General features: G+C 43.1%; 1 protein-coding gene across 4 annotated transcripts in view; it reads right to left on the reverse strand.

Annotated features, from left to right (window-relative positions):
* LOC119178800 (glycerol kinase 5) overlaps positions 1–13,248 on the reverse strand; it is a 409,569-nt gene that overhangs the window by 10,892 nt on the left and 385,429 nt on the right. For 2 of the 4 annotated variants that reach the window (XM_075868891.1, XM_075868972.1), the window contains exons 15-16: positions 9,889–10,055; positions 7,874–7,967 (exon numbers count right to left, since the gene is read on the reverse strand). In XM_075868891.1, the coding sequence (XP_075725006.1) occupies positions 7,874–7,967; positions 9,889–10,055 (261 nt within the window). Of the gene's footprint in view, positions 1–7,873; positions 8,008–9,888; positions 10,056–13,248 lie in introns of all 4 variants that reach the window. The other 2 variants (XM_037430055.2, XM_075869012.1) reach the window with 1 other exon arrangement.

Below are 13,248 nucleotides of genomic sequence, written 5' to 3' on the forward strand. Positions count from 1 at the left end.
CTCCTCGGCTTCCGACACGAAGCGTTCTCATGTTGTGCGGATTTCCTCATTGTTCCCATACCATGCGAGCGCCATCTTTCTCAAGAACATCACGTTACTCAACTGAGCTGCCACGTCCCAAGAGTAGTAGTTGCTCACCCGTTTGTATAGTTTCAACCACTTGTCCACATCGTCGCCAGATTTGCCCCCGAAAAGGCGGGGCTCTACCAAATGCTGATGCTGCCAAGGACCAGCCACGGCTAAGGTTGGTAGTAAAGGTGTCACTGGAACTGGTGGTGCAGTGCCGTCAGCTGTGAATTTCACGATTTTGTCTTCACCATGAAACATCTCGATCGCCAGTGGTAATGAGCATACCCCCGCAATGCAGCGGCTTCGGCGTAACTCCGGTAGTTGCAGAACCGTGTTGATTGGTTAGGCACCCAGCACCTCTACCATAAAACTGTTGCGGTTAAATTAAGTTCATCTATGTTTATTTACAGGTGAGATCAGGCAATGACCAGCGATGAAGCCGTAACAACCAACTTCCTCTTCCTCTACCTTCGTCTCAAACCATGGCCTGGCTCAAACGGTGTCAATATCATCTCTCATTATAAGTAATATAACTTTTTCCTAACTAATGTCAATGTCGAGTTGGTATTGATTTTTGATGCCGTATATATACCTAGTGTTATATAAAAAAACAAATTATTTGTTTTTATATAGAAAAAGAAAAAACAAACTATTTGTTTTTTTCTTTTTGGACAACAGTGTTTTAAATTGTCTTGCCATTTGCCTTTGAATTGTTTTTTCTGGCTTTCTCCATTGCAGGTACCACTTCAGTTTTTGGACTTCAGGACTTTTGTTCGCTAAATGTCTTTTTCATTTTGTATATCGTCACTTTGTTCAAAGTAAACTTGCAACTTTAAACACTGAACAGACCAGAGCTTAAGTTGAGGTGGTTTCAAGAAACAATATTCAGTGTCTTTATCAGCTTTTCTCGATGATTACATTGCGATTTTTGATAATTACACTGTGACTTTTATGCAATGACACAGGTCATCGCGTAGCTCAATGCCAGAGAAGTTGGTTTCACCACTGAAAACTGCAGCTCTGAGATGCACATGTTCTTTGTTCAAGAGTTTCTTTAAGTAGAATAGGCGATTTCAAGTAATGATGCAGCGAGTGCACAAGACAATGATTATGCAAGTAAATGAATCCTTCTTTCACCTGAACAGCCTGACTTAGCCTTGACTTGTGGAATCCACTGTGCACGTGATTAGTGTCCCATGCAATAGGGTCTTATACACGACCAAAACGCGTGTAAGGGTCAAAGTACTAAAACGTTGCGCCCGACGGTTGCCTTCTTTTTTAGCCTTGCTTCGGCCCACCGCGTCATTTAGAGCGCGCCCTTTCTGCGTTGCTGCGCAGCTACCGCAGTAAGCCAGTGCCTGTGTACACTACCTTTTTATTTAATGATTTAGAAATGCGACATGCTATTGAGCCACCATTCTTTCCAGCTGAATGTAACTAGCAAAAAGCATTTTATTATCGCATAGTAAGGACCTGTAAGGCTAATGGTGCTTTAGAAACTACATAGCCGTTAACATGGGAAATATGTGAGGCAGCCCTATCGAGTTCAATCTTCGAAGAAGAGCAAAGACCTCGTGTAAAAATACAGAACGGCGGCCTTCGCCATTAAAATCACCGGATAAGGACTACCTTTTCCCTTTCCAGAGAAGCGTTTTCACGATCATATGTTCTCCAAGTAGTGGGTGTCCTTCCACGAAAGTTTTTCAAAACGGCTTCTTTGCCAGCAGATCTTTCTTTTCCTATTTACTACTTAAGACTGGTGCAATCACAAAGACTACACATGCCTTAAGGTTTTTCTAAGATATTCACTCAAAGCTTGCTTTGTGCTGAAGGCCACCTTCGCGTAAGACACATGAAGCTTTCCCCTTATGAGAGCTTGATGAACAGAAAATGAATGTGCACTTTACTGCTGGATTAAAATACAAATTTACATCGATGCTCCATCCAGCACAGTTGTAAATGGCAATCGAGAATAGCCATTAGACAGTTTCGGGAAAGAGTGAGAACTATGAGAAAGTGCAGTAGCAAGCTGACAAATACAGTTGTTCAACACTGATGTGTTGAGTATATTGAAAAGCACGAAAAGCACACGTTCCTCTGCAAAGCTTCCTATATAGTACCTTAAAGGGGTACTGACACCTTTTTTCGGAGGCAAGTTTACTCTGTCATACACATCTCCTGTGCAGAGAGAGGGCTCTCAGTAAGTGTGACACTTAGGAAATGCTGATCAGATAATCATCTTGATAATAAAGTCACATTTCTCGTGGCGTACCTACCGACATACAAGTTGTGATAATGTCAAGCACCAAACACAAGAAATTGCGGCTTGCAAGTCACCGTCTTGTTCACTATGGGCTACGGTCACTATGGGCTTTGAACTTGTATAGATACTTTACGTTCCGGTGTTACCGGATACCGATTCCAATCTGCACATACGTGTAGCTTACGTTACTTTTAGATAACGTAAGCTACACGCCGGGTAGGCTTTAGGTTTGCGGCCCTATCTTGCAAAGCCACTTTCGTTCGTAGGAACTCGCTATATCCACATTGCAGATACTCCAGCCATCAAGTCAAAATAAGCTAAATTGCGAGCGTCAATACAGATCAAATTGTTTCAGCCAGAATATACTGAAGCTAGAATGGCATAGAACATGAAATCATGAATGTGTGAGCCCCTGACGGCTGGATATTTGGCACTATCTATTGGGGCTAAAATAAACCATGAAATCACAAATATTTTATTGCAGAAACATTGTGCATTGCACGTCTGGCATTCAAAAACGCGAAGTGGCATTATTAGAAATCAGTTACCATTTTATTTTTTTCAGCTGAAAAACATTACGCGTAAGCCAACGTTTCATGACTGTGGTTGAACGAAGAGTCACGAGATGTCGAGACCATCGTGGCAGTAACCTTGTATTTTTTCTGTTTTGTGCATACGAGAATATTGTACATGATAACTAAACATCTTGTGATTTCCTGGATCAGTGATTCAATACTATCTGAGTTAAGGGTATAGTTTAAATGCAGTAGCATCGCCATTTATTGTGCATGAAAACGTGAAGGCATACGTTTCCGTACGTAAATAACAGTTTACCTATGGAGAGCTCAAACGTGAGACGGAAACGTAAGGCGGTAAAACTTAACACGGTAAACGCAAACCAGTATCCGGTAACACGTTAACATTAATAAGTATACGTACAAGCTAAAAGCCCTAAGAACATCGAGCGTACCTACGAAGCGAGCTAGCGGAGTTCGGAATAGTGTACGTGCACGCGAATACAAGACAAACGCTCATCAGAGAGCGAATGAATCGGTTGCTTTCGAATTTGAATTGCGAAGCATTTCCTAGTGAACTTCGGTGACTTGGAGCGTATCTGTCTGTCCGTCCGTCCGTCCGTCCGTCCGTCTGTCTGTCTGTCTGTCTATCTATCTATCTATCTATCTATCTATCTATCTATCTATCTATCTATCTATCTATCTATCTATCTATCTATCTATCTACCTATCTATCTAGCCGCCTGCGACTTTCATCTCTCCTGGTCGTTTCGATATTGGTATCAATACCACGATTGGTACGGCATAACATGACTGTAGGACAATCATAAATGACTAGTCCTAACATAAAAATTTTCAGATGTATGTCATGACTTATATTTCATGGTACTGTAGCTCTTGCGGTGATTTCGTTCAAAATGCATGTTGCAAAACTGGTATGGTATAGCATGACTGCATGGCAAACACAATGGTTCGACCCTTATGTAGAAATCATGACATGCATGTATTGTACTCTTGCATTCGCCTGACGGCAGTACTAAAGCCCGATAGAACATGATATATGGTTCTCAATCTAATTATGATAAAGCAATGTTTTTTCTTGCATGGACTCACCAACAGCGAGCCCAGCAAGGTAAGCAGCACCAAGAGAACATGCCACTCATGATGCGCTTGCGACCGTTTCACTAGCTTTGGATATTGTTTTGTAAATTGTAAATTGTTTGAACATATTACTTATAAGGCCATCATATTTACAACATAATACCTTACTATACAATCAGCAGCATGGTTTCCATTCAGGCCTGTAAACTATTACTAAACTATCTGGGATAAGCCATAATATAGCTGAACCAATAAATGATAAAAGCCAAACTGATTTCATTTCTTCAGATTTCTCAAAAGCATTTTATGTTGTCCCCCATCCAGACCTAGTTACTAAATTTAATGTCATTAAAATATACTAAAATTAAATATACTAAATTAATGTCAATAAATATATTAAAATTAAACTAGTTTTATGCATAAAGAAGTTTGTATAAAACAGGATGTGATGTACAGGTGTCAATAATTGAGTGTATGATTACCTTAACTCTGGTGTGCCACAAGGTTCAGTGCTTGTGCCACTAATATTCCTGATCTATATCATTGATATTCATCCATGCGTTTATCCACCTGTTCAAATGCGATTATTACGAAGTATACACAACAATAAGTAGCAGGGACGACCAAATAGAATTAAACAATTGCTTAGCTTCTATACAAAAGTGAAGCAACCAATAAAGAATGAAAGTAAATGTAACTAAAACAGCTAGTGTTTCTTTAATGCATAAAAGAAAACCCCTTCTGTATCAGTAAACCATCAATAACGTCCCGCTGAAGAAGTGTGACGAAGTCAAATATCTCGGGGTAACATTTAAAACGAAATTAAACTAGGAACATCATATAAATGCCGTGTATGAAAAGGCACTAAGAAAACCGTATTTTCAAAAGAAAACTAAATAACACACCTCCCAGCAATAAATTACATGCGTATAAAGTACTCATTAGGCCAGCTATGGAGTATGCGGGCATAGTATGGGCTCCATATCCAAAATATTCAACCAATAAATTGAAACGCATACAGAACCTACCAATGCAGTACATACATTCAGAGTATTTGCAACAAAAATTCATTAAAACTCGCAGGTCAGGGCTGATATTCGACCACTTGTACAATGCAGACATGCTTCTAGACTAAAACTATTATACCTCCTTTATGAGGGCTCTTATCGAATACCCCAAGCAACATACACCCGTACGTCATTCAGGCATTCAACTCTGACGAATCCTAATAAAACAATACGTCAACAACACAGTCATAATAACATTTACATATATATTTTGTATTTCACCACACCATTTCCCAGTGTAATGCACTGCCGGCTGATATTTGTAAACTGCCCATCTGTCGAGGAATGCATTACCAGCATTCAGAATTCACATTCAAATAGTAATATAATTGGTGTTATTAGTATTTCACATGCTACCCCTTCTACCAGCACAGTTATTATAATACTGTTTGCCGTTTATATCATATGTACGCCTTGTTCATTGCATAATGTTCAGATTACTTGTCAATTGTAAGTGCTCATACTACTCTGCATAGATGGTATTTCTCTGTACAGATGGTTTTTCAACCCACTCCTGCATAGGCCCAAGAAGGGCCTGCAGTATTGTAAGATCAAAAGATACCAAAGTTTGTATTACGTGACGTGTATGAATGACGAAGGTATGTGACTGGTGCGAACATGATAATCATGAGATGCATGTCATTTAACAGCGTGACTACATGTCACGCTTATAATGCCCTCGCAACAGTTTCGCTAGCTTCATATATACCAAATTTGGTATTACGTGACGCGAACGGACGATGAAAGTAAATGACACGTTCAAACATGATAACCATGCGTGTCATGCAAAACATGGCTGCACTCATAGCATGCTCGCGGCCGTTTTGCTAACTCCACATATACCAAATTCGGTATCACGGGACGTGAATAGACGACGAAGGTAATCGAGACGTTTAAACATGATAATCATGATATGCGCGAGGTGTAAAATATGACTACATGCGACGGTCATAGAGTGCTCATGCCCTTTCGAGAGTTCCACATATACAAAATTTCGTAATACATGACCCGAATGGACGACAAAGGTAAATGATACATGTAAACATGATAATCATGATATGTGTATCATACAAATCATGACTACGTGCTAAGCTCACAGCACGCTCGCAGCCCTTTCGCTAGCTCATCGTATCCGAAATTTGATATCACGTGACGTGAATATACGAAGGTAAATGACACGCCCAAACATGATAATCATGACGTGAAAGTCATGTACGGCATAATTTACGTCTGCCTCGTAACTTTGTGCTGATTTCAAAGTGACGTATCAACCTTCCTTATTAGTGCTCCGTATGTCATCGACTTTCGCTGTGCGTGGGATCTATCGATTTTGCGCATCATGGCACCTATATTTTGCCCTATGAATTATCTTGCACAAGTGAAACGAAGAACCATAAGTGGATGTTCCACTGATTCCAGTCCCATCCAGACAAGTGGAGGCCGAGGCAGGAACTGGACGCCAACCAAGCGGAGTTCGCTCTGCTTGCTTCACTTAACTCCGGGCGCGTACACACGCAGAATCCAGTTGCTGACCGACTTCGGATTGTCGACGAAGAACCTATGCCCTAAACTTAAGGGCAATCCAACAATGTGCCCCCTTGCCGCGGCAGCAGTCACAAGTGCGGCGCACAACAGATGATCGAAGAATAGACACGCGGACGAGGATACGGAACGAGAACTAGCGTGCACACATACTACCACCTGGTCGCGCTCCTTATACCAAGATTAGAAATTAAGCAACGTGGAATAGCTAGGCTTGCCTTAGGAGGTCACGGGAATACACCAAATCAGGGAGTACAAGGTGATATGGGATGGACATCATTTGAAGGCAGGAAAGCAGCAGCAAGATAAAATTTGAAAAGCGATTGAGAGAAATGGGGGAGGAGCGTTGGGCTAGGAAGGTATTCAGCTACTTGTACATGAAGAATGTCGATACAAAATGGAGAAAGCGAACCAGAAAATTGACTGGTAAATACTTAGAAAACAGCAGGGGGCCGAACCAAAAAGAATTATTGGCTAAGAAGAAGATGCAGGAAGCCGAGACCGATATGTCGAGAATTGGCATGATTAAGAAGTCCGCACTAGAAATCTATCAAACTTTTAAGCAAGAAATTGCCAAAGAAAGGATCTATGATAATACTCGGGGTAGTTCTCTACTGTTTGAGGCCAGGACGGGAGTATTGCGAACCAAGACATATTGGGCCAAATACAAAGGGTAGACAGGGTATGCAGTGCGTGTGGAGAGGAAGAAGAAACTGCTGAACACTTTATTTTGTAAAGGGCTTCACCCTATAGTTCAGGATGATGGTGCAGAGTTTTTCAAAGCACTGGGGTTTAGGGACAGGGAGTGCAAAATAGACTTTAAGCGGTTAGAATTAACTAGAAGGAGGTTATCTGAATGGTGGCTAAAGTCAAGGCACAAGTGAAAATTAAACCCTTCACTGCAAAGTACGAATCCTCAACCATCCTATTTAAAGGAAAAAAATATAAATCGAGTTTCTGGTTCATTAAGTGTTACGGCTTGGTGGCTCTAGTCACCGCCCGATCCAAAGGGTACAGCCATATTCATTCATCCATCCATTCATATGATATCAAGGTACAATAGGAACCGACACCACCTTTTCAAAAGATGCTGTAATTATTTTTTTGGGTGCACTCACGCTTACCAGTATGTTTACTGCACTCTCAGAAGCTTGGTCTCTCATTTTAAGCAGGAAGACGATAAGTGAAAACTTTCTTCTCAGTATCCCTTCAAGCTCTTGCATTCGCCTGACGGCAGTACTAAAGCCCGATAGAACATGATATATGGTTCTCAATCTAATTATGATAAAGCAATGTTTTTTCTTGCATGGACTCACCGACAGCGAGCCCAGCAAGGTAAGCAGCACCAAGAGAACTGCTGTCGTGCTGTGAAGAGCAGATGATGGGTTCCTGCAGCAGGTCAGCCAACAGCTGCATAAGGAATGTGTTGCGCGTCACACCACCGGTGAACCTGGGCAGAAAGTCGGGCATTGCCACGAGATCTCCGCAAGTGGCGACAAAAATTCCAGCAGAATCTATGCCAATAAAATATAAATGCTTTAGATTAGTGCTTAGGCTTCCCTCACTGAGTTTGTGTATCCTTCTTTCAACAAAATGAGATGCCGTTTAAGCACAATTCCCAGTTGACAATCAAAAGCATCGGGCACACTTCACCTCAAAGTTTGATAGTGCTTTCGTGTGGTTGAACAGCACGTGTTTAACTGGCTCTGAACGACGCACTACTGCATGCTGTGTTACTTCTACTGTGTACAAGGTTGACTTGAGATGAGTGTGTAATGTTCAATGTTCGCCTGGCTGCGGTGCCCTACATACGCAGCCTTTCCTTCCAGTCCTGTGAATGAAGCTCTGTTAGTCAACATCATGTGTGCGTCGCCTCTCCTTGTCTGCGCCGCTTTCTGCTGAGTTCCTTCGAGAGCTTCATTAATATGCCGGACTAAGTCAAATTCACGACAGTGTTTGTCAGTGTAAGCGAGTGAGGCTAGCTGCTTTCAAATCGCCTCATGCTTAACCGGCTTTATCGGTTCCTTGGACGGCACGTCTGTCTGGTCTACAGCGCTTATTTGGGCCAGTTGATATTCTAAAGGTCATGAAAAACACAGAGAATAGACAGCAAGCATCCTCCGTCCCTGTCTTGGTTTTGCACCGTTTGTCCTTTTCTTGAAGTCTGGGAATCCACGGAGTTTGCTGCCGAGTTTTGTCAATTAGTACTGCTAATGCTAGTACTTTTATTGCTTATAAACTATGGATCTGTCAATGTGTACTTTAGTAGCTATCTGCAGGAGTGCTGCCACTACATGCAGTAAGACAAAGTACATTGAAGGCCATTGCTACTACTGCGCACCTTGTTACAATATTGCCTCATATCGGTTTTTTTTACATTCTTACGGCGATCTACAATTCTACAGTCAATGCATAGCAAATGCAGTGTCTGTATTATAAAGCGGTTTAGTGAGGAAACAGACTAAACACATTTTTGTTGACGACTTTTTTGCCAGCTCCGCATGTTACTGGCAGAGAAACTAGATCATAGACATTTTTTGAATATGCGAAGTTAACCTATGTGGCTTTTTCGCTCTATTGCTGGAATGATTTATCGAGTATCTTCTTTGGCGAAGTACAACTTGCATTTCATCAAAAACGAAAACGAGAAGTCTTTCTCTCTCACCGTTTCTGCAAGTTTCAGCAGGTTACTGGATCTGTTTCCCTGAAGATGACACCACTAGAGTAAAAGGTATTTATTTTATTGTTGAAACGACTCACTTCTGACAACATATGCTCAAACAATTAGCTTGATTTTTGTCCCTGAAGGCTGTAGCCTATTTTATTATACCTATCCTACCCAAATATTAGCTACGTAAAGTGAAAAAACTTTCCCAGTTACATGCAGTGTGCCATTTGCAGAAACACTGGTGCTGCACATCTTCTGTGCTACCTTTGCGATTTTGTGTGATATTTTGTGATTTTGCTTGAGAGTCTTTGATCATATCATTTGAAGAGTAAAGGCCGGATATACAGAAAATGGCATGTGTTGTATCCCCTGCCAGAATCACTCCTACAAGAGTGGCTTGATTTACACGAGCCGCCCATCCTTATTTTCACTATACAGCTACCGTTCCACCCTCGGCCTAGGAGGTTACGCCATTTAGGTCTGTATCTGGGAACTGGAGAGTGACATGCGACACGCATATCGTCAGGTCCAGCCCTACATCTCTGTGTTATAGGAAAGATAACGTGACGTATCCAGGTGCAACTAACGCCAGGCGACCCACCATGAAAAGGTAGGGCAACCAGGTTCTGTAATAAGCACAGCCAACATGCGCGTAGTAAGTACCTGACAGTGCCGATGGTGGGTAACTCGGTGGTGCCCTTGAGTAGCGCATGCAGCTGATAGGTGCGGAAGGCAAGAGACTCCAGCATGGCGCGCACCATGTGTGCGGGTCGCGTGGATGTCGAAAGCCCGAGGAAACCCGCGGCTGCATACGCATCATTCATCGGCGCCTGCCCAGAAGCGTATGAGACACTTTTCTGTGACATCAAGGCAAGAATAATACTGCTAGGCAACAACAAAACAGAAAAAGCATGAGAATATATCTGTTAAACGAAGGAATTCGCCAAATACACAGTTGGAAACACTTCCCGACTCAACTGATGTCTAGAAAATGAAGAATCTCTAAATAGGCGAGCGCACAGAGACATATAGCATCAAAAGAAGAGAAGTCCGTTCAATTATCTTGTTAAGCTATATTACTCACGTGTTTTTCAGAACTCGTAGGTAGGCGACAATAATCACTTGTCCTGACATTTCTCTCGCCTATAGACCCTTTTCACAAATACGCCACCTAACGGTGAGCATTTCGTCAGTGTCACTTCGCAAACGAGCGTGGTATTCGCAACTTTCACCGCTTAGAGAGGGCGCTACTGCAAGCCCAACATGGCTGTCGTTTGGGGGATCGTGCAGCCGGCGCGCCAACAGCTGCCACCGGTTCGCCCGTCACTTCGACCTGTGTAGTATTTTCGGCTGCAGCCACCGTGTGGTCAAGGCTTCACTGAGAAGGTCATTGACTCTAGCATGTATTATATTCCACACTGCGTGTTGAGAAACGCGTGTGTGGCGTATATTGAAGGAAAATAAGTTTCGAACGCCGGGCACACTGTTTGCTGCGGTGTACAGCTTTGTGAACGCTGCTCGTGCCACGGCTGGGGAAGACCGAGCGGCCGTGCTCGTGCAAACCTCGCCTTTGACTGCACGGCGTCTGCACGGCGTCTGCACAGCGGCGTCCAACGTATTTCGTGAGTCTTCTAGCTCAGCAAGCAAACAATAAAGAATAAACCGTCGCTACTATGACTAACAGTACCTGTCTGACTTCACAATAACCGTAGTAGAAATTGCCAGCGAGCCACCGAAGTAAGGCTGACTGAACGATGGCATGGGCCGGCTGCATGGGCATCCCCCAAACTACAGTTACAACGAATGCCCCATGGCATCGCCACAATCTGTGAAAGTTGCCAATAGCTAGCACCATCGTGAGGGCATAGAAAGCGAAACGTTAAACGCGTGAGTGCTGTGATGTTTGTGTTGGCGGCAAGTTCTTCGAATCATCCGCTGCAATCGCACCGCTTTCTAGCTTGAACAAGCTCCTAGTACTGTCCAACAAGCTTTATTGAGCTGCTTTCGCTGCACAATGAGATATTTTATACCCTTCAATGGGTTGAACGAGCAGTTTGACTTGTTATGACTGCCTATGCATGAACTCGGCTTGCAAGAGACCCTCATCGGCGTGCCCTCGCGATGCGGTCTGCGTCTTGCAGGAATGCAAGAGGTGTCTCTGTGCGCTGTAAAAAACGCGCGTCAGCATCACCGGGACATACAGCCTGTGTCATCTGCTGCGGCGCCTTCACAATGGCGGTAGTTCGCGTTCGCGGCGCTAGGGGCGCCCTTTTTCAAAAAGGGTCTATACACAGCTGATCGCATTGTTCAGTCACAGCAGCCTCCAGCCAAGCTCTAGCGACAAAAAAGAGTAAAAACTTTAGGTTTAGTCGGTATGAAATTATTTTCACACTGTCCACAGTGTGAGCATGTGTTCATTTCACAGACAATAATGCCCAAGTTTCTGCCCAGGCAAGTTATCTCTTCACCCACTTTTCTTTCTTCACATTTATATTACAATTCGGTCTACTAACTTCCCCTATACTTTCCTTGGCATTATTGTCTGTTAGATCTCATTATTATTGTGTCAAAACATGGAAAAACGAGCCCTTAAGTATACACTTCTTTCCCTTATTCATTAACAAGGTTCTCGTACTAACAGACTTGCATGCCTTTAGGTTGTATACAAGGGACTATTGGTCAGCTGCCAGCTTGTAACAAGTTCACGTGCTACGAAAAACAGGCTCATAAAGAGTGTGCCACACTCGCTGCACTGGCTACTGGTGGTGCTGACTGACATTCCCACGTTTGAGTTCATATATATACCCAATAAAGTAGCTGGAGAATAGCCGCAATTGTAGCTCAGTGATAAAGCACTGAACGTGTTATCCCAAGGTTGCAGATTAGGTTCCTACTGATGGCAAGTTATCTTTTCACTCCTTTTATTTCATCACATTTACAATAAATTCGATTTAATAACTTCTTGTATACTTTTCTTGGCATTATTATGTGTTAGATCTCATTAATATTGTGTCGAAACATGCAAAAACGAGCCCTCAAGTATACGCATACTTTTTTTTTCCCTTATTCATTAACAATGGTTTCACACTGGCAGGCTTGGTGCCTTAGATTGTATATGAGGGACTATTGGCCAGCTGCCAGCTTCTAACAAGTTCACGTGCTACGTGACGCCAAACAGGCTCATAAAAAGTGTGCTACACTTGCCTCCATGGCTACTGGTGGCGCTGACTGACATTCCCACGTTTAAGTTCACATATATGCCCAATAAAGTGGCTGGGGGGATAGCCGCCATGGTAGCTCAGTGGTAGATCATCAAATGCGTTATTCGAAGGTCACCGGTTTGGTTCCTGCCCACGGCAAGTTATCTTTTCACCCACTTTTTTTTTCTTCACATTTACATTACAATTCGGCCTAATAACACCCCCTAAACTTTCCCCGGAATTATTCTCTGTTAGATCTCACGTAGTATATATATATTGTAACGGATATAACAACCTCACAACCGGGACGTCCTATTTACAAGGTTTAATAAGGGCGAACTTGTGCCCAAAGCCAAAAGAACTACACAGTAGCTGGGGGAAAGCAGCGAACGCTCGTCGTCCTCTTCTTCTCCTCTTTTCTTTGCCGCTGCTCGGTAGCAGCTCGTGCACAGGCTGGGCCGGCTCGTGCCTTCCGGCGGGCTTCATGAGTCGTAGCGATGCCGTCAGCGTTCCTCTTTTAACAACGTCTGCGTTGTACTGCGCCTTAGCAATTCCTCGTGGCATTATCCCCCCTCTCAAGCGGCATCGCCCCGATGCTTGCGATGAGGCTGTTCAGTACTTTTTTTTTTTTTTTTTTTTTTTTTTGTGTGTACAAGTTTGTAAAAATGAGGTTGCAGTACGTCAAGGGATTGGGGTGGCTAGGTTTGGAATCGGTCGTAGTACGGTTTCATCCGTACAATGTGTACACGCTCCGTGGGATTGCGTCGCCTCGGATGCAGGTGGCCTGCAGGCTTGACTTCGTAGACGAGGTCATTGTGTCGCT

This window comes from Rhipicephalus microplus, chromosome 1 (genome assembly GCF_043290135.1).
Source record: "Rhipicephalus microplus isolate Deutch F79 chromosome 1, USDA_Rmic, whole genome shotgun sequence".
In the NCBI taxonomy this organism is placed as follows: Eukaryota; Metazoa; Arthropoda; class Arachnida; order Ixodida; family Ixodidae; genus Rhipicephalus; species Rhipicephalus microplus.